Source organism: Pseudophryne corroboree, chromosome 12, assembly GCF_028390025.1.
Source record: "Pseudophryne corroboree isolate aPseCor3 chromosome 12, aPseCor3.hap2, whole genome shotgun sequence".
Taxonomy (NCBI): Eukaryota; Metazoa; Chordata; class Amphibia; order Anura; family Myobatrachidae; genus Pseudophryne; species Pseudophryne corroboree.
The window spans coordinates 168,873,470-168,896,140 of NC_086455.1; the positions used below are offsets into that span (position 1 = coordinate 168,873,470).

At 45.6% G+C, this 22,671-nt stretch overlaps 1 protein-coding gene across 3 annotated transcripts in view; it reads right to left on the bottom strand.

Moving 5' to 3' along the window:
• The window catches only part of SLC24A4 (solute carrier family 24 member 4), a 160,419-nt gene that overhangs the window by 1,215 nt on the left and 136,533 nt on the right, over positions 1–22,671 (bottom strand). For all 3 annotated transcript variants that reach the window (XM_063948475.1, XM_063948473.1, XM_063948474.1), the window contains 6 exons: positions 14,648–14,820; positions 9,590–9,743; positions 8,338–8,504; positions 6,759–6,873; positions 3,943–4,055; positions 549–614 (listed from right to left, as the gene is read on the bottom strand). In XM_063948475.1, coding sequence (XP_063804545.1) covers positions 549–614; positions 3,943–4,055; positions 6,759–6,873; positions 8,338–8,504; positions 9,590–9,743; positions 14,648–14,820 — 788 coding nt within the window. The remainder of the gene's footprint in view (positions 1–548; positions 615–3,942; positions 4,056–6,758; positions 6,874–8,337; positions 8,505–9,589; positions 9,744–14,647; positions 14,821–22,671) is intronic.

Below are 22,671 nucleotides of genomic sequence, written 5' to 3' on the forward strand. Positions count from 1 at the left end.
CTGAGGGGGGCATTCAGTAGAGAGCGACGTGCCGCTGAACACCAACACTATGTACAGCTGTGCAAATTACGGTCGATCATCTTTGCAAAGTTTTCTACGCACAACTATGGGTTGCGATTTATAATTATAGATACTGGTAGCAAAAGTGCCCCCCCCCCCCCCCCCACCCCTCTACAGTTCTGGAGGCATTATGAAGCCATCACAAAGTACTGAATTCCCCCTAATGGTCTGTTTTCTGCTGCGACAGCGCTTTTGGTAGATAAAGTAGTAATTGCAGTCCTATATTCCGCCTGTGACTTTCCTTCCCCGACTGAACAATCACCAATACTGTAAGTAACAGGTACAGTAGGGGTGGAAACACTTGATGACTATAGTGCCCCCACCAGTCACATTGCAAGTACTGCAGTGCTGTAAGTGACTGCAGGAGGTATCCACCCGCCTCCTACCTCCTCCTGCTGTAGACTCCTCACACACCTCAGAGATACAGGCAGCACAGCCCAGTGCTACAATAATATTACAAGGACGTTCATGTATTGGGAATTACTTACAGTAAGGGCCACAGATCCCAGCAAGAGTATGACCGAGTAGACAAGTCCTTTGCTGTTAATTTTCACCTGAAAGAGAGAAGACACAAACAGCATTAGTTATCTGACAATGGTGGTCATTCCGAGTAGATCGCTAGCTGCATTCGTTCGCTGTGCAGTGATGAGGCAAAAAAATCACCACTTCTGCGCATTCGGCGCAATGCGCACGCGCGATGTAGTTTCACACAAGGTCTAGCAAAGCTTTTTAGTCGCACTGCTGGCCGCAGAGTGATTGACAGGAAGTGGGTGTTTCTGGGTGTCAACTGACCGTTTTCAGGGAGTGTCAGGAAAAATGCAGGCGTGGCTGGGCAAACGCAGGGCGTGTTTGTGACGTCAAAACAGGAACTGAATAGTCTGAAGTGACTGCAAGCGCTGAGTAGGTTTTGAGCTAATCTGAAACTGCACAAGAAAAAAAAAAACTTTGTAGCCGCTCTGCGATCCTTTCGTTCGCACTTCTGCTAAGCTAAAATACACTCCCAGAGGGCGGCGGCATAGCGTTTGCACAGCTGCTAAAAACTGCTAGCGAGCGATCAACTCGGAATGACCACCCATGAATCTAATTATTCCAAGAAGAGCAATATAGATATTATAGAATGACATATTAACAGTCGCTAAAGGGTCTACGTACAGAAACCATATATACCATTATCTTTAACTCCTCCCTTAAACTAAGACATGATGGTAGTTCCTTTAGCGGACCACACAGAGCGGTATCAGTACTTGGATCGGGAGCAGATGTATTAAGCCTGGAGAAGTGATTAGTGCAAGGTGATAACGCTCCAGCCAATCAGCTCCAATATGTATATTGACAGTTAGGAGCTGATTGGCTGGTGCATTATCACCTTCTTTATCACTTCTCCAGGCTTAATAAATCTGCCCCAATAACCGCAGCCCAGGGCAACAGAATTACTAACGCTGCTTGTGTCACCACTTTACCACTTGTTTCTTCCCCGAGCCTCCAGCATCAACAATCAACTGTTCATTGTAATCACTACCAGAGTACGTTCATTTATATAGGTGGGATGTGGCCAAGAAAGGGTCGAGAACGCAGCAATGACAATTTGGGGTGATCTGAGGGGCTGCAGCTAAATTGGCATAACGGGGGCAAATTTCTTTACACCTCCATGCTACCTATTAGCAGAATCTCTTCTCCTCCCTAAACTTTGAAATTCCTTCCCCACCATCTTTACTCTTAATAACTTAGCAACATGTAAGTGATGGGGAGGGGTCCCGGTAGGGTTCGCCAAGGAAAGAGGATGCGTCTGTCTCTACATTATAAACTACGGGCAATACCAGAGGAGTAAAACAGGATGGGAAACTAGAGGCACAAATTAGTTGCACTGCTATTCAAAGCTACAAGAAGGACGCGGGGCAGATGGTAACACCAGGTTCTCCTGCCCGGAAAGGAGATATGTCCCTGTAGGGTGAGATCTTGCATTTATACTATTAGGATGTTTGCCCAGAAGTCAAATAATTGTCCTGAATGTCAAAGCAAGACCTGGACTGTCCATATATACCCTGTATGGATTGCTTCTATTAAGCCCCCCTTAGCCCCAAATCTGTTGCATAGGAACTGGTTGTCCATATTGGCTCATTCTGACATTAAAGATTCTTAGATGAAAGTCAGAACTTCCCAGTTGTCTGGATGATGATTTGACTAGGAGAAAATTCTTTGTACAATGTAACAATCCTTGTGCAGCAGGGAAGGACGTCTGTGTCGGCTATAACCTGCCGAATGAACGGTCATCTACTCTAACCTTAGCTTAATATAAGGGAACATTGATTTTTTTCCCACCAAATTGTTGAAGCATAATTATTTGGTATGGACAAGACAAAGATCCTGGCCCTATTGCAAAGACATCTTCCGGTGAACTTGTGCCAACGGGAAACCCTTCTCTCTGACATATCCCAGTGCTTGAAGGCTTCCTTTGAAAACCGGTAAAACCGATGAAGTTTAGCGTGAAGCCAACTTTTGTTTAGAACTTTTTACCACTTTATAAGATCAGCCAAACCCTGTAACAAGAGTGTAGTCGTTTGACGTTTCTTAAATGTAAAAGATGAAGGCAGAAGAATGCCTGCGGAGATTAAAAAGATTCTTTATGGCCCACAGATAAGTGGCTCGTCCTGGGCTACATCAAAGCCTGAAGACTGCATTTCTCTCTTTACAAATGGAACATTTCCATGTACAGCTAACTTATCATGTGACTGAGATGTTTCATGCTCAGAATTTGACCTTCTAAGCCCAAGGAACTTTCTTTAAGGCCTTTTGCTACAATTTAGCACATTTTTGCCAAATGCTAAGCCAAGGTGGTAGCTCATTCGCCCAAATTCCCTTAAACAGATTTATTTTTGCAGGTCTGTCAAAGGCTTTTCAGCTCTCGATGAATGTGCAGATTTCCCGTGCGTCTGACTATAGCACCCGTGCGTCTGACTATAGCATGGGAAGTAAATATATCAACATTTGAAGCCGCACTTCTGGCCTGATTTGAGACCATGTTGTTTTAGATATCAGGCCCGGAGAAAGGATTGTGGGGAGCAGCAGGGCAACTACCCCATATGGGCTCCTGCGACAAGTTATGGTGGTGGTGGTGTTAGGAAGTATAATGTGTAAATGCTCCCAGCAGCACAAAGGATTTCAGCACTGTAGTGCCCCCAGTTCACAGAATGCCCCACAGAAACCACAGCGCACATTTACCAGTGGCGAAATTTGAATTGGGGATACTATTGTGTGACTACGACCCTTTCTTTTGAAACCAGACCCTTTTAGATCAAACCCCTTTTAGCGGCGCTTACAGTCCCTTTATTTATTAGGCACCAGGAGGGGGGGGGGGGGGGGGCACCCTCTGTCTAGGACCATTTTAAGCAGTGGATTAAACAGAGGTGACATCTGCACAATTTACCATATGCAATTAACTTTCCACATGCTGCTGACCTCTGAAGACATTCCACAAGGGGCATCTGCCGTAGGTTATAATGCTGGGGAGGGATGGACAGGAAAGTGTATGGGCAGTAACACCCGGGCACAGCTTTTGCATCCATGATTTAATAGTTTTAAACATCTGTGAAATTAGAGATTGTTGTTCTTCAAACTAAATGGATATTAACACAACCTTATCATTTCCAGAAAGTCAGCAATGCCGATAGCTTTCCTGGTCCATCCAGCAGTCCGTAACGCTTAACCCCAGCACCACGGGGGGGATCTGAGCAAACTGCGGGTACTAAACTCGCACGGGGAGAATATGCAAACTCCACACAGTTAGGGCCATGGTGGGAATTGAATCCATGACCACAGTGCTGTGTGGCAGCGATGCTAACCATTACACCATCTGTGCTGCCAATATTAATGAACACAGCTTACCGAAGAGCCGGAATGAATTATCATGGTTTGCATTCCCCAGGGAACCCCAAGTCCAACGAGAATGTCAAAGACGTTACTCCCTATAGTGTTGGATACGGCCATGTCCCCAAGTCCTGCAAAATAAAGGTGCAATAAACTGGAAACAGCACGCATGTATTACACTGTATCGTCTTATCGGGGAAGGAATCAAACACATATAGACTGTAAGCTTCCCATCGCTCTATGGGGGAGGGGTATCAAGCCTGCTAAAGAGCGGACAGGGGGTGGAGTTACCCTAATCAGTGCCTAAAGTAAATTCTATAAAATGATCGGTACAAACAAATTGGTTGCTATGGGCAATATCTTCACCACTCTTTCAAGGCTTTGTACAACTCACTGTAACTGTCTGTTATTACTCAGTCTCCTTTTATTACTGTGTTTTTCCAAACTGTAAAGTGTAATGGAGCACGCTGGCGTTATATTATTATTAGACTAGTAAGATCAGGGGCTCGTGTGCAGGCCATCTCCTCTGTCAGCGGCCGCAGCGCTGTAGATTCCGGATCTGTGCCAGAGTCGACTGTGCATGTGCCGGTCTCCGGGAAAATGGCGCCTGCACCTTAATTCTGGGGAGTGCCAGCCAATCAGCTCCTAACTGCCATGTTAAAAAATGACAGTTATTTGCTGATTGGTTGGCACGCCTTCTCGCTCTACTACAGATTTTCCTGAGTGCCCTATGAGCTTCCTTTGTAATAATATTTTTATTAGCTAGCTAATTAAACCATATAATGGGGTCTATTCAATGACTGTCGGATCCTCTCTGACGGAGCGGATCCGACAGTTCAGTATTCAATTAGCGGGAAAATCCGACAGGTTTTGCATGTTTTTGACAATGCTGATTCAACTTTTTTTGAAGTAGAATCAGCGTTGTCCAAAACGGGCCAAAATCCTGTCGGAATTGGCCGCTAATTCGACAAAACACATGGAGCGTGGCTAATCCGGGGATCCATGTGTTTTTCGACAAGTGTCGGTTTTTCCAACTGTCGGAAAAACCGGCACCAATTGAATATATCCCAAAGTGGACAAGTATAGAAGTATCCAATCGTAACTGATCAACTTCTACCAGTCATATCATATACATTCTATAAAATGTAGCCAAAAGCTGATTCTCTTCCGAAGGTTTGATACATCTTAGATTTTTACCACATAAATGTATCTACCTACAGCTGTTTTTTTCCCCAGAGGCGATGCCATGTTCTCCTGGGCATACCCAGTATAAGGCGGCTAGAGCGTGCTGAGTGTTGCAACACGGAAAATGCTGCGCTGTCATGTCCTGCGACGCAGCCGCTGCCACCGCAGGGGTGTCAGGTCAGCTCAGTGCTGTCCATTTTCCATTAGTTATTCCAGGTCAAAACTTCCTAAAATATACAATGTGCTGACTGGCATAGTTCCGGTTGGCACTATTGCAGGGGGTATTGGTATTTTCAGGGTGACTTAACACTTCTCGGCACCCCAAATTATGCTGACATCATCATGATCAGCAGCAGCACGGATCTTGCACTGGGGGGAGGGGGGGAAGCAGCTGCAACATAAACGTCTCCTATAGGGAGTATGTGCACCTCCTTCCACCCCTGCAAAGCTCATTATGGGTGGGATGTACTAAAGGGAAATCTACGGCCAAAATTCGAAGACTGATGTGTTCGGAATCTGGGATACATTCCGGAGCTTGGACCCGGTGGGTAATGCATCTGTAGCTGGTATTATCTTATAGAAACCTATAGGGCAATCTTTGCAATTCCTCCTGAGACGGAACCAAGCGGATCTCTCCCAGCAACCCACCGCGGCACCACATCACACTCCACATGCGCAGAAGGACCCCCAAGTCCTAAAAATCAAAAGTCATTCTATCGCAAAGGACAGCTTACATAGGGTGGACTGTCCTTTGCGTGTGTCTAGGCACACCGGTGTTAACAACGCCGGTATGTACCCAATAAGTGTTGGGATGTACCGAATTGCAGATGTGATGCTTAGTACACCCCCCCAAGGTGCGTTAACAGAAGTTTACTGTACTCCGCCCCATCCTTTCCACCTGCCCTTGTAAGTACAGAGAGGTACAACAACGAGACTTGTTTAAAGTCTGCAAACATACTCAGATGTAGACACTTTGTGTGTTCGCTGTACGGGAAGGCACATGGTCTCCCTCTACGTGACCCCCTATGTCCTCCTGTTACACAATTCTTTGTGCATTCTATAGGTAACTCTAATATGTTCCAATGTTTCTGTCGATAAAGTTGTGACATTTTACACTAGTCCTCCTGGAATGCCTTCCGGAAGTGAATTATATTTTAAAATGTTATATTCAGCGTTGGATTAAGGTTGGGGGGGCTCTGGGCAACTAACTTGTGGGCCCCTGCCAATAAAACGGTCAATAAATGCTGTATACTGGTGCTGTTATTACAAAGTATAATGTGTAAATACTCCCAGTACCACATAAGTGTGAAACACACTGCAGTGCCCCCAGTTGACATAATGCCGCACATAGCCCCCAGTTCACATATGTCCGCTCCCTGACTACGCTGGTGATGTAGCTACATGTGGGGGGCCCCAGGGTGACTACCACGGCTACCTTATTGTTAATACGGCATAGATTATATTCATTATTAAATAACAATCTGTTCCATGCAGTAGAAACAGAGAAACCAGCAATTCTGTGGGAGATATAGGTAAATGAGAGTGAAAACAAAGAGGAGACAGACATAAAGCCCCGGACGGTCCGGCGGAGAAACAGAGCGATGGAAAAGAATGTAGAGAGAAAAGAAGCGGAGGTGGAGGCACTGTACCTTGTCTCGCTACTATCAGGCTGGCCATACAGTCTGGAACGCTGGTACCTGCTGCCAGAAATGTGATACCCATTATTACATCGGGAATTCCTAGAGTATATCCCATAACGGTCACCTGAAGAGAGGAGATAGGTAACACCTGGTGACTGCAATAAGGTAAAACACCACAGGGACTTCATATCTATATAATAAAATCAACTGCTGATAAAAAATGATGTCTTCACGTTGACAGCTGGTCTGATCTTTTGCTCCACCCACCTGTGGCAGCCATGTTACTCCCCGAGCACTCCGGCATAACACACATCTACAGTCTCCAAACACTTCTGTTATCTCTCACACTTGCCGATATATCATTCGTGCAGCTGACAAACGATATATCAGCAGGACCATCAGTCGGTGTGTACACCCGATATATCTGTGAACCACGTTTTTCACAGATATATCAAGTCAGTCGCGCAGCACAGAAGATTCATAAATATCTCGCAGATATAGCGTTACATCTGGACGATATATACAGAATCCGACTGAAATTACGTTTAAAGCGGGCAGGCATATTTAAATGGCGGCTGGTGGGGGTGAACCACTGGTAAATGTGTATGCACAAGATTGTTTGTGTATAAACCTTACCAATTGTTAGAGTGGTTGGCTGGGTGGGTGACAAGTCCATTGGCCAAGTGTGAACCCTGCCTTGCTTATAACACACCCATCTCATGATGAAATCACAGACACTCCTGATAATCTCCCAATCACAACATTAGCTAATTCAGATCTGATCGCTAGGCAGCGATTTATCAGATAGTCGCCGCCTACAGGGGGAGTGTATTTTCACTGTGCAAACGCATGTGTAACAGCGCTACACAAATTAATTTTGCGCAGTCTCTGCGCAGCCCAGGACTTACTCAGCCGCTGCGACCACATGCTTTCCGGGACGGGATTTGACGTCAGACACATCCCTTTAAACGCTTGGACACGCCTGCGTTTTTCCAGACACTCCCTGAAAACGGTCAGTTACCACCCACAAACGCTCTCTTCCTGCCAATCTCCTTGTGAACGCCCGTGTGAATGGATCCTTCGCACAATCCCATCGCTGAACAGTGATCCCCGCTGCAGCCGTCGGTCGCGCCTGCGCATTGCGGTGCACACGCATGCGCAGTTCGGATCTGATCGACTGCTGTGAACAGTCGTTCATTCTTCCAGTCTCCCTAATAAACAATGGACTTAGGGGTATAATTTACTAAGCCGTGGACGGAGATAAGGTACCAGCCAATCAGCTCCTAACTGTCATTTTTCAAACTCAGCCTGTAACATGGCAGTTAGGGGCTGATTGGCTGGTACTTTATCTCCGTCCACTTTATCTCCATCCACGGCTTAGTAAATAGACCCCTTAATGAGACTGGAAGTTACCATGGTAATAAGACCGTCTCAGGCCTTCAACAAGCCACTCACAGGCCAGCAACCAATCAAGAGAATCCTTGTCCAACTCAGTCACACATGTACAATGGCCAAACCGAATGAGACCCGTCCACTATCTTGCAACCGTAATTATATTTCCGAAAATGCGCTATAAAGTATCACTCACCATCCAGACCATGATGTAGGAAAAGATGGCAATCCAGACCGTGGAGAGGATGAACGTCAGCATGAAAAAGTTCTCCCAGCGTGGCTTACCGCAGTTCGGGATAGTAAAATACAGGATGCATATTAATGGCCAGGAGAATGCCCACTTAAACCGGTTCACGCAACCACCTAATGACAGCGAAACAATAGATCATAAGCTCTTCCAGACAGACATATGCTTTTGTGCTTGACATTTGCAAACAGTGGAAGCATGCAGGCGCCTTATAGGGGGTAATTCCAAGTTGATCGCAGCAGGAAATTTTTTAGCAGTTGGGCAAAACCATGTGCACTGCAGGGGAGGCAGATATAACATGGGCAGAGAGAGTTAGATTTGGGTGGGGTGTGTTCAATCTGCAATCTAATTTGCAGTGTAAAAATAAAGCAGCCAGTATTTACCCTGCACAGAAATAAAATAACCCACCCAAATCTAACTCTTTCTGCACATGTTATATCTGCCTCCCCTGCAGTGCACATGGTTTTGCCCAATTGCTATCAAAAATCCTGCTGCGATCAACTTGGAATTACCCCCATAGTGTGGGGAATTCTCATAAACGTAAAACCATACAGTGCAAATTAATTGTGGAATTTGTGGACTGGAGGTGAGAACCATGGGTCTAGAACACAGGTTCTCAAACTCGGTCCTCAGGACCCCACACGGTCCATGTTTTGCAGGTCACCTGTAGATTTTAAAATGTGACAGTTGGTGATACACAGTGAAGCTGCCGGGTGACATGGAAAACGTGAACCATGTGTGGTCCTGAGGACCGAGTTTGAGAACCACTGGTCTAGAGTGTTTCTCTTGTAATATAAGAGATATCTGTAAATGTGCTACTGTAGGGACGTAAGGAGGCATTACCAGGCCTCATAGCTCTGAGGCCCACTTACGGGCCTCACTGTGCACATGTTGCCCAAAGGTATGCTCAGAAGAGCCACGTGGGGGCCTGGGTAGCTGCTGGGCCCCCCTCACTTTGGTGCATATAGGTGCTGGGCCAGCTACAGTAGTTGTGCCACTAGGTAGGTGTGGATTATCAGTCTTTTTTGTGGTCATGATTTAATCAGCTTGCACTTCTATTCATTGTTCTATTTAATCACATATCTATTAATATAATGAATGTGTTTATTAATAATCTCACATTCTCTGTTCATTCATATGGATGGGCCTACATAACCTCATGGCCTCTGTTATGGTACTAGAGATTACATCCGGGACTTACTGGGTACTGAAAATGGCACCAGATAGTTTGACGAGTCGTTGGCTTCCTGATAAACGTTTTTGTCCCCGTGTAACATCCCGTTCTCCAGCAGCTCCTGCTTTCCATCCAGCGTCAAGGAGCTGACCCCATTCGCAGACTGGAGGAGCCGCTGTCTCTGCAACAATAAAAGATGATCAAGAACTCAGGAGAGGACTACAGAGGTTCTCCACCTTTGTTGACTTGCCCCATATAACAGTATGATAGGGTTCCCCCCATAGAAGTAACCATCATTACCTTAAGAGCGCCACAGATTGCATCAAGGGGCGGCCCAGCATGCAATTTTATCCGTATCAGGCAAAATGTCAAGGCTCCATGTGATAATTCCCCGAGCCTACGCGGTCTCTGGTATACTATGGTACAGCTCTGAGGATTGCAACATATAGCAACACAGAACTACGCCACATACATATAATAAATGACCACTAATGGTCTATATATAGTAAAAAAAAATAAAACGGAAGTATACTGTTGCGTTACTAGGTTGTGTTTCCTGATACAAATCGGATGAGAGTGAAGACAAATTTACTTGTGAAATTGAGCCATCTGCTAAGTAAACAAAGGAACTTAACGTGGACCCGTCATTTACATATTTTGTAATAGGGGCCAGTTTTCGGGGGGGGGGGGGGGGGGGGGGAACCAACAACAGTAGTACCCCTTATACACGTTACACCACACAGTAGTACCCCTTATACACATTACACCACACAGTAGTACACTTTATACACATTCCACCACACAGTAGAGCTCTTTATACATGTTACACCACACAGCAGTACCCCTTATACACATTACACCACACAGTAGTACACTTTATACACGTTACACCACACAGTAGTACCCCTTATACACGTTACACCACACAGTAGTACCCCTTATACACATTACACCACACAGTAGTACACTTTATACACATTCCACCACACAGTAGAGCTCCTTATACATGTTACACCACACAGCAGTACCCCTTATACACATTACACCACACAGTAGTACACTTTATACACGTTACACCACACAGTAGTACCCCTTATACACGTTACAGCAAACAGTAGTACCCCTTATACACGTTACACCACACAGCAGTACCCCTTATACACATTACACCACACAGTAGTACACTTTATACACATTACACCACACAGCAGTACCCCTTATACACGTTACACCACACAGTAGTACACTTTATACACATTACACCACACAGTAGTACCCCTTATACACGTTACACCACACACTAGTACACTTTATACACATTACACCACACAGTAGAGCTCCTTATACATGTTACACCACACAGCAGTACCCCTTATACACATTACAGCACACAGTAGTACACTTTATACACGTTACACCACACAGTAGTACCCCTTATACACGTTACACCACACAGTACCCCTTATACACGTTACACCACACAGCAGTACCCCTTATACACATTACACCACACAGTAGTACACTTTATACACATTACACCACACAGCAGTACCCCTTATACACGTTACACCACACAGCAGTACACTTTATACACATTCCACCACACAGTAGAGCTCCTTATACATGTTACACCACACAGCAGTACCCCTTATACACATAACACCACACAGTAGTACACTTTATACACGTTACACCACACAGTAGTACCCCTTATACACGTTACACCACACAGTAGTACCCCTTATACACATTACACCACACAGTAGTACACTTTATACACATTCCACCACACAGTAGAGCTCCTTATACATGTTACACCACACAGCAGTACCCCTTATACACATTACACCACACAGTAGTACACTTTATACACGTTACACCACACAGTAGTACCCCTTATACACGTTACAGCAAACAGTAGTACCCCTTATACACGTTACACCACACAGCAGTACCCCTTATACACATTACACCACACAGTAGTACACTTTATACACATTACACCACACAGCAGTACCCCTTATACACGTTACACCACACAGTAGTACACTTTATACACATTACACCACACAGTAGTACCCCTTATACACGTTACACCACACACTAGTACACTTTATACACATTACACCACACAGTAGAGCTCCTTATACATGTTACACCACACAGCAGTACCCCTTATACACATTACAGCACACAGTAGTACACTTTATACACGTTACACCACACAGTAGTACCCCTTATACACGTTACACCACACAGTACCCCTTATACACGTTACACCACACAGCAGTACCCCTTATACACATTACACCACACAGTACACTTTATACACATTACACCACACAGTAGTACCCCTTATACACGTTACACCACACACTAGTACACTTTATACACATTACACCACACAGTAGAGCTCCTTATACATGTTACACCACACAGCAGTACCCCTTATACACATTACACCACACAGTAGTACACTTTATACACGTTACACCACACAGTAGTACCCCTTATACACGTTACACCACACAGTAGTACCCCTTATACACGTTACACCACACAGTAGTACCCCTTATACACATTACACCACACAGTAGTACCCCTTATACATATTATACCACTCAGTAGTACCCCTTATACACGTTACACCAAACAGCAGTACCCCTTATACACGTTACATCGCACAGTAGAGCTCCTTATACACATTACGCCACAGTAGAGCTGCTCTTCCTCTTTCTCATCATCATTCCTCCTCCTCCTAATTATTCTTCTAACTCATTCCTCCTCCTCCTCCTCCTCATCAGCACCCCCCGTCTCCGCCCCCCTAGAGCTGGTGTGCATCATCATCATTCCTCCTCATCATCATTCCACATTCCCGACAGTATAATTTAGATTGTTAACATTAAGTGACATTGTACAGCACTCATCCCCCAATCTATGTGACTGAGGGCATGGAGGGTAACACAGTCACTGGGTGCTGCACTTCTCCCTCACTGCTGTCAGGGCCCATACTATAGGCTCTCCATCTCCGGCATCAGTCACTCAGCTGAGCTCACCTCTGACTCTGTAAGGGTCCACTTTGCCGCCTCTTCTCCTGACTGTTTATGCTGTTACCATGCGCTGCTGCCCGCCCCACTGCTGTGGCTGTCCTGACACTGTGGGAATGGACTGCAAGAGATGTCATGATGTCTCTCCCAGTCCCAAGAGAAACTGCAGAAGACGGGGAGGGAGTGGCCCAAAAGGGACAACTGCAGCACCGCCCTCTGCAATGTGTAATGGTAGCATTGCGTCTGGCAGAGGAGGAGCCGGGCGCACCACTACTATTATACATTGCAGCGAGCTGCACACAGCAGTTGGCGGCAGTGCACACAAAGGCGATCACCGGATCTGCACGCAGAGCATATGCGCTATGTGCTGTGCACAATCTGCACCACCCTAGTTATGGCTATGCCGATTGGTGCATCCTTAGATGCTGTCATCGGACGCACTATGGAAACTTACATCAGCTCTATGCAGATGCAGTTTCTCCGTCTGACCACAGCCTACCTCGTCTGGGATAATTGCGTTCATTTCTAGGGGGGGAGAAGGGGGATAAATGCTCTCTGCCCAGTATGTTCCTATTCGGAGGCCCGTAGAGGCTTCCATGCATGGTGCCATTTACTGAGTACACTATTGCATATGATGTATACTGACAACTACAATCATAGGAGGAGCAGCAAACTAAAACCTTGTTAGGCGTCGGGGTCCGCTTGTCTGCGCGGCCCGGCGCCTAGCAACTAGAGACGCCGTGCGCGTACAGCCGCCGGCTCCCTAGCAACGCTAGACGCCGGGCGCGCTGAGCCGCACGGACCCTAGCAACGGGGACGCCACTGGCGGACCGCGTTCCCCGTTGCTAGGCTTTAGGAAATTAAGATATTCACCTGCTCTCTGGCCGTGCAGCAAGGCAGCTGCACGGCATTTATTCTAATCAGCCTTTAAGCAGCTGATTGGAGGACTCCTTGTTAAATACACTCCCAGGGCTTCTCACAGACGCCGGTAATAGCTTCCTGCATGCTGCCTTTGTTTGCTGAGAGTCTGTTTCCAGTCCTACTGTATCCAGTCATTCCAGTCCTCAGAAGTCCGGTATTCGGGAGTTGTCATCTAATCCCAGGAGGTCGTTTGGTTCCCAGGAGTCCTGACTGATCACCGTTTTATATCCAGTGGTGTTCGTGAGTTGCGGCTCTGCCGTGTGTTGCGGCTCAGCCGCTTTGCCTTTTATATTTTGTGTTTGGAGCATTTGCGGAGGGTTCCGCTTCCACAAGTCCTCTCTGGTACTCGGCGGTGCCGGGTAGGAGAATTGGACAAGTGGATATTTTGGTTGTCCTTTTCACTGGCGGTTTCTCCGCACATATTATAGTTTTGAGTTAGCTTAGCCCCTGGCCTGGTTGTTTAGTTAGAGGGCCTCTTGTTATCACCCTGTCTCGGATTTCCCTTTGTCTCTCATTAAGACCGGGGGGCATCGGAGTTGGGCAGACATAATCCGCCCTTCAAACGCGGCTGCCAAGGGCTCAAGAAACCATAGTCTCGCAGGGGATTTCTGACAACACGGGTGAGACAACAGAGTTAGGGCGCCAGGGGCTAGTTTCCTGTCCTGCTCCCTTCCCCAGCATTCCGTTCCAGTGCTCCGGTCCTTGCCATAAGATCTCCTCTGACCAGAGTGCTGGAATCATAACAAACCTCTTAAATGCCTGACCTTTACTTTCTTAGTAATAAAAAATACAATTAAATCTGAGGCCTTCTTAGCTTTAGGCGTTAATGCAAATGTACTCGCTTACCCATAGCCCACTACTGCCCTCTAATGGCGATAGTCTAGAACAGTCACTGACTACATCATACACTGGTGACACTTCGACATCCGGCTTGGTAGAGAGACGGAACACAACGCAATGAATAAGAATATGAACCTAACTAATATGTACAGGGGTTAGACAAGAATATGGAAACACCTAGGAAAATAATGATTTTATTAGCTAATAAGTTGTAGGACCGCTGCTGGCATGCAATACGTACATATGTATCTACATGTAAAATGACAAATCTCAATACCTCATTAATTATGAGCCTGCTGGCCATCCGTAGCCTGGTCCTTGGTGGAAACTTGTTGGTTATCATTATGCGCAGTCCGGCTTCGGGAAACCTGTACTTGGGGGGGCTGGAGCAGATAATCTCGTCCACCATCACCACTGAATTTCTGCCATGATACTGCTGATCTGTCTTCACTATTCATAGGAACATAAAAGTTACACTAATCAGACAGTCCGCCATGGAACCACAGGCTCAGCATATACAACCCCCATCATCCTTATAGTACAGCCATTGAGAGTCTTAGCTGGATGACAGCGGGTGCACTAGGAATAACCCATCACAGACTTACAGCTGAACATACAATATTACATCTTAAACAGGCTTTGCCCTTTTGCTGGAATTTCTATGTGTATGTCCTTCCTCGAGTCTTACGAAACAAATTGCTTTTCTCCTTCTGTGCTTTTCAGCTTTATATGTTTAAGAAAAGTCGTGCATTTCAACTACTATCCTGTGCTCTCCAAACTGGAGAAATTATACCCAGAGAGCAACTTTGGCCCTCATTCCGAGTTGATCGCTCGCTAGCTACTTTTAGCAGCTGTGCAAACGCATAGTCGCCGCCCACGGGGGAGTGTATTTTCGCTTTGCAAGTGTGCGATCGCATGTGCAGCCAAGCGGTACAAAAATAAGATTTTAAACCTACCGGTAAATCTTTTTCTCCTACTCCTTAGAGGATGCTGGGGACTCCGTAAGGACCATGGGGTATAGACGGGCTCCGTAGGAGACATGGGCACTCTAAAGACTTTAGATGGGTGTGCACTGGCTCCTCCCTCTATGCCCCTCCTCCAGACCTCAGTTAAAGAACTGTGCCCAGAGGAGACGGACAGTACGAGGAAAGGATTTTTGTTAATCTAAGGGCAAGATTCATACCAGCCCACACCATCCACACCGTATAACCTGGAATATACGCAACCAGTTAACAGTATGAACAAAAAACAGTATCAGTTAAAGACCGATCTCAACTGTAACATAACCCTTATATAAGCAACAACTATATACAAGCCTTGCAGATTTTGTCCGCACTGGGACGGGCGCCCAGCATCCTCTACGGACTAGGAGAAAAAGATTTACCGGTAGGTTTAAAATCTTATTTTCTCTTACGTCCTAGAGGATGCTGGGGACTCCGTAAGGACCATGGGGGTTATACCAAAGCTCCAGACCGGGCGGGAGAGTGCGGATGACTCTGCAGCACCGATTGAGCAAACGCGAGATCCTCATCAGCCAGGGTATCAAACTTGTAGAATTTTGCAAAAGTGTTTGAACCCGACCAAGTAGCTGCTCGGCAAAGCTGTAATGCCGAGACGCCCTGGGCAGCCGCCCAAGAAGAGCCCACCTTCCTAGTGGAATGGGCCTTTACCGAATCCGGTAACGGCAATCCAGCCGTAGAATGAGTCTGCTGAATCGTGTTACAGATCCAGCGAGCAATAGTCTGCTTAGAAGCAGGAGCGCCAACCTTGTTGGCTGCATATAGGACAAACAGAGCCTCTGTATTCCTGACCCTAGCCGTCCTGGCTACATAAATTTTTAAGGCCCTGACTACATCCAGGGACTTGGAGTCCTCCAAGTCACCCGTAGCCACCGCACCACGATAGGTTGGTTCATATGAAATGAAGAAACCACCTTAGTCAAAAATTGAGGGCAAGTCCTCAATTCTGCTCTATCCACATGGAAAATCAAATAGGGGCTCTTGTGAGACAAGGCCGCCAACTCTGACACCCGCCTTGCAGATGCCAAGGCCAATAACATGACCACCTTCCAAGTGAGAAATTTTAATTCAACCGTTTGAAGAGGCTCAAACCAGTGAGATTTTAGGAACCGTAACACCACGTTAAGGTCCCATGGTGCCACTGGGGGCACAAAAGGGGGCTGGATGTGCAGCACTCCCTTCACAAAAGTCTGGACTTCTGGGAGAGAAGCCAATTCCTTCTGAAAGAATAAAGATAGGGCCGAAATCTGTACCTTAATGGAGCCTAACTTCAGGCCCATATCCACTCCTGTCTGTAGAAAGTGGAGAAAACAGCCCAGATGGAAATCTTCCGTAGGAACATTCTTGGCCTCACACCAAGAAACATACTTCCTCCAGATACGGTGATAATGCTTCGCCGTCACCTCCTTCCTAGCCTTTATCAGAGTAGGGATGTCTTCCTCCGAAATACCCTCCCCAGCTAGGATTCGGTGTTCAACCACCATGCCGTCAAACATAACCGCGGTAAGTCTTGGAACATGCAGGGCCCCTGCTGCAACAGGTCCTCCCTGAGAGGAAGAGGCCACGGATCTTCTGTGAGCATTTCCTGAAGATCTGAATACCAGGCCCTTCGAGGCCAATCTGGAACAACGAGTATTGTCTGTACTCTTCTTCGTCTTATGATTCTCAATACTTTTGAGATGAGAGGCAGAGGAGGGAACACATAGACCGAATGAAACACCCATGGTGTCACTAGGGCGTCTACCGCTACTGCCTGAGGGTCCCTTGACCTGGCACAATACCTCGGAAGCTTTTTGTTGAGGCGTGACGCCATCATGTCTATTTGTGGAAGTCCCCAATGACTTGTTATCTCTGCAAAGACTTCTTGATGAAGTCCCCACTCTCCTGGATGGAGATCGTGTCTGCTGAGGAAGTCTGCTTCCCAGTTGTCCACTCCCGGTATGAAGACTGCTGACAGAACGCTTACGTGATTTTCCGCCCAGCGTAGAATCCTGGTGGCTTCCGCCATTGCCACTCTGCTCCTTGTCCCGCCTTGGCGGTTTACATGAGCCACGGCAGTGACGTTGTCTGATTGAATCAGCACCGGTAGGTCGCGAAGAAGATTCTCCGCTTGTCGTAGGCCGTTGTATATGGCCCTCAACTCCAGCACGTTGATGTGTAGACAAGCCTCCTGGCTTAACCATAGTCCCTGAAAATTTCTTCCTTGTGTGACTGCCCCCCATCCTCGGAGGCTCGCGTCCGTGGTCACCAGAACCCAGTCTTGAATGCCGAACCTGCGACCCTCTAGAAGGTGGGCACTTTGCAGCCACCACAGGAGAGACACCCTGGCCCTGGGGGACAGGCTTATCTTTTGATGTATTTGCAGATGGGACCCTGACCACTTGTCCAGAAGGTCCCACTGAAATGTCCTCGCATGGAACCTGCCGAAGGGGATGGCCTCGTAAGCTGCCACCATTTCCCCCAGAACTCGAGTGCATTGATGAACCGACACTCTTTTTGGTTTTAGCAGGTCTCTGACCATGTTCTGGAGTTCCTGGGCTTTTTCCATTGCGAGAAAAACCCTCTTTTGTTTCGTGTCCAGAATCATGCCTAAGAATGATAGCCGAGTCGTTGGAATCAATTGTGACTTTGGCAGATTGAGAATCCAACCGTGCTGTTGTAGCACTCTCAGGGAGAGCGCCACGCTCTTCAGCAATTGATCTCTCGATCTCGCCTTTATCAGGAGATCGTCCAAGTATGGGATAATTGTGACCCCCTGCCTGCGCAGGAGCACCATCATCTCCGCCATTACCTTGGTGAAAATTCTCGGTGCCGTGGAAAGCCCAAACGGCAACGTCTGGATCTGGTAATGACAGTCCTGTACAGCGAATCTCAGGTACTCCTGATGAGGAGGATATATGGGGACATGAAGGTAGGCATCCTTCACGTCCAGTGACACCATAAAATCCCCCCCTTCCAGACTGGAAATCACAGCCCGGAGTTATTCCATCTTGAATTTGAACTTTTTCAAGTACAGGTTTAGGGATTTTAGATTTAAAATGGGTCTGACCGAACCATCCGGTTTCGGGACCACGAACAGGGTTGAATAGTACCCTTTCCCCTGTTGGACCGGGGGAACCTTGACAATCACTTGCTGCTGACACAGCTTTTGAATTGCAGCTAATACTACTTCCCTCTCCGGGGGAGAAGTTGGCAAGGCCGACTTGAAAAATCGGCGAGGGGGCACCTCTTCGAACTCCAGTTTGTAACCTTGGGATACAATTTCCATCGCCCAAGGATCCACGTCTGAAAGAACCCAGACCTGGCTGAAGAGTCGAAGACGTGCTCCCACCGGTGCAGACTCCCTCCGTGGAGCCCCAGCGTCATGCGGTGGATTTAGCAGAAGCCGGGGAGGACATCTGCTCTTGGGAACTAGCCGAAGCAGGTGTTCTCTTTCCTCTACCCTTACCTCTGGCGAGAAAAGAGGAGCCCCAACCTCTTCTGGACTTTTGCGACCGAAAGGACTGCATCTGATATTGTGGAGTTTTCTTTTGCTGTGGGTGAACAAAAGGCAAAAACTTAGATTTACCCGCGGTAGCTGTGGAAACCAGGTCCGCGAGACCATCCCCAAACAAAACTTCACCCTTGTAAGGTAAAACCTCCATATAGAAGATAAAAAGATATCTCCCAGCGCTAATTTCATCAAGTGTATTCTCTATAATTCAACAAGAAATATTACATGACACCAAGATTATTTCAAAATGAAGTATAAACTTTATTTCCCTAGCATAAAACAGGACATTAAAAATGAACCATATAGATTCCTTGCTTATCTCAATAAGATCTGAAGAATAATAATAACTAATAAAAAAGGGGTCAGTGGTTCCTAATACCGGTATACTAAATTGACACAACAATCACATACAACAGAAAACATATAAAAAGCCAGTGATACACTTGGTGAGCGTTTTATTCACTGGACAGGTGTTTTTAATCCTCAGAAATAGCAGTGATCAGTCTAAGGATATAGTGAAAAATGCTGTTGTAGAATCACCAAGATTGTCCCATCAGGTTCCCCAAATGAAGCCAGCCAAAAAAACAGTCCTTTTGGTAAGGAAGTGGACAGGTCACTCCCAGTTAGGTAACCAGGTCCTCAGTCCTTAGTCTAGATAAAAGTGAAGCTCAAACCACTTACTTCAATTCCATAAGAAGTATGTAAACGGGTGTCTGCCGGCAGACTGTTACTGGTTGCTCCGCGATCGACTAGTTTCGCCTGTCTCCGCAGGCTTCCTCAGGATGGCTGAGCATATCCATTACCCCGTTCTTTATACTTCCCTGATGCGTCCGTCGTCATGGTAACCGGGACTTCCTGCACGCTCTACGTCTGTTCCGTCGCGCCGGTTGTCATGGTAACCGGACTTCCGTCTAAGTCACCAACGTGTAGTTTCTAGTAGTCATGGTAACCAGGACCGCTCGTATCTCGCGATACTATCCTCTTCCCCAGCTGCTATGCCCATTTATGGCTTTCACACTCCAAGTCAGACGTTATAGTTGCAAAGCACTTCCGCCTGCTCCGGCCGTGATTCTTAGTAGTCGTTGCCTAGGTAACTGTAAATAGTTCCTCCTTATAGGGTATCGGTTTAGAGGTCAGGATATCATATTTATTAATAGATTATATGGAAAAACATTTTTTTTAAAAACACGGATCTTTGTATTGAATAAACTTACCAAAGGAACACAAAGAAATAAAAAAACACAAACAAACACAAAACAAAGACACAGTGCCCCTCCATAAAAGGGAACCAATACAGATAATCAGAGTTCTGATGCCCCCCCAATTCACTCAGATTATATCCTTGCTTGACGGGCAATAGATCTTTTTGTTTCCAATGAATAAACCTCATTCTTTTAAGAAGGGGGAGAGATCCCAATCTATATTCAGGCCCTTAGGTATCAAGGTTTCTAGTTCAAAGATAGTCCTCGCTTCTTCTTTCAAGAGTGCATTATCCCAATCCCCTCCTCTCCAAGATCTATGTACCAACCTTATTCCAATAAATTCTAGAGCCATAGGATCACTGTTGTGTACCTTAGTAAAATGTACAGGGATATTGTGGTTTTCTTTATTCGTTCGGATATTGTTTAAATGCTCGTTAATCCCTGTGTTTAGACAACGGTAGGTTTTCCCCACGTATTGTAACCCACAGGGGCATGTTATCAAGTAGACCACTCCTTTCGAGTTACACGTAATTTTATCTTTTATTGTATATTCTTTCCCTGTACTATTCGACTTGTATTTATCAGTACGTTTTGTAGAAATTTTTCTAGTTTTTCTACACACTACACAGTTATTACACCTATAGAACCCAGACTCCATTTCTTTTAACCAAGTGTCCCCTCCTTTCCTGTCATTCTTACAGTAGCTCCTAACCAGGTTTTTCTTTATATTGGGTGCTCTTTTGTATATTATTTTTGGTTTCACAGGCAAAATTTCTCTGAGGTCATCATCAGTGGTAAGGATGTGCCAATGTTTATGTATACTTGCTTCAAGAAGTCTCCGTTGACTTGAGAAGCCCGTCAGGAAAATAACATCTTGTTGTCTCCCTTTGCTCTTCTCTTTGTACTGAAGGAGGTTCGTTCTCGCCTCTTCTCCCACCTCATCCTTACTTTTCTCGAGGTCACTCCTTCTGTAATTCTTCTCTTCAAATTGTTCCATCAGGTCCTTGACTTGTACATCATAGTCCCCTCTCTTAGAGCAATTTCTTCTAAGTCTTTTCATCTGTCCTTTCGGGACATTGGATAGCCACTTTGGGTGATGGTTGCTGCTAAAATTTAGGAAGCTATTACAATCTACCTCCTTTCTGTATGTTCTTGTTTCAATCTTATTTCCTTCAATAAAGATATTTAGATCCAGAAAGTTAATACTTTTATCACTCACCTCGCTAGTGAATTCTAGATTGTATACGTTATCATTTATCTTAGTGATGAATTGTTTGAAGTTTTCTTTCGTCCCATTCCAGATGATGATCACATCATCTATATATCTTGCCCATAGGGTAAGATTCTGAAGATATTCATTATTAGCCCATATAAACTCGTTTTCCCACTGAGCGAGGAAGAGATTAGCATATGAAGGTGCAAAGTTGGTGCCCATAGCGGTCCCTTGGGTTTGTTTGTAATAGTTACCCCCATACCAAAATAAATTGTGTTCTAATGTAAACTTAATACCCTCCATAATAAAATTAATCTGGTCATTCTCCATCCCGGACTCCTTGGTGATGATTTTCCTAACATTCTCCATTCCTTGATCATGTCGAATAGAGGTATACAACGACTTAACGTCACATGTGGCTAACAGAAAGCCTTCTTCCCATACCACCTTATTTAGTATATCCAGAATTTGTATTGTATCCTTAATAAAGCTCTGTTGTGTACTAACCAACTTTTTCAAGAAGACATCAATGTAGCATGATAAGTGTGAGGTTAGTGACTGGACCCCTGCAACGATTGGCCTTCCCTGGGGAGTATCTTTGTCCTTGTGGATTTTAGGCAAGTGATAAAACACTGCCACCTTGGGATGTTCAGGATATATATTCTTAAATTCATCCTTGGTAAGGATTCCTTTTGTTAATCCCTCTCTTAGAGTTTTTTCCAGCTCTTTCTTGTAGTCTTCCATTGGATTCTGTCGTAGTAGTTGGTAAGTAGAAGTATCCATCAACAGCCTCATACATTCTCCATCGTATTTTTCTTTATCCAAAATGACGATCCCCCCCCCCCCCTTATCAGCTTCTTTAATCACAATTTTATCATTTTGTTTCAGATTTTTCAAGGCTTCTTTTTCTTTCATACTCAAATTCCATTTCTCTGATGTTCCAACCCTCCCTGGGATTCTTTTAATATCTTCTTCTACCAATTTCTGGAACGTATTGAGCAAATGGCCTTTGAGATGCGAGGGATAGAATGTAGATTTCCCTTTCAAACCTGAATGTTTAAAGGGGTCAGGTTCGATTGTTGTTTCAACTATTTTTTCCCGTTCTTTACGTTTAAAGAATTTCTTCGGTGTGATACTCCTAACAAATTTCTGGAGATCCACAATCGTATCAAATTTATTAAGGGTATTTGTGGGGGCAAATTTCAAGCCTTTCTTGAGGACTTTTATCTCAAAGGAAGTTAGTTTGTGGTTGCTCAAGTTGAATATCCCCTGCGCAGGGTTTTTCTGTTGTTTTTCCTTTGTTTTTTCGTTTGTCCGGTTTTTTGTTCCCCCACGTTTTCCTCGTTTTCGGATGTTGAACTTCTTTTCCGTCGC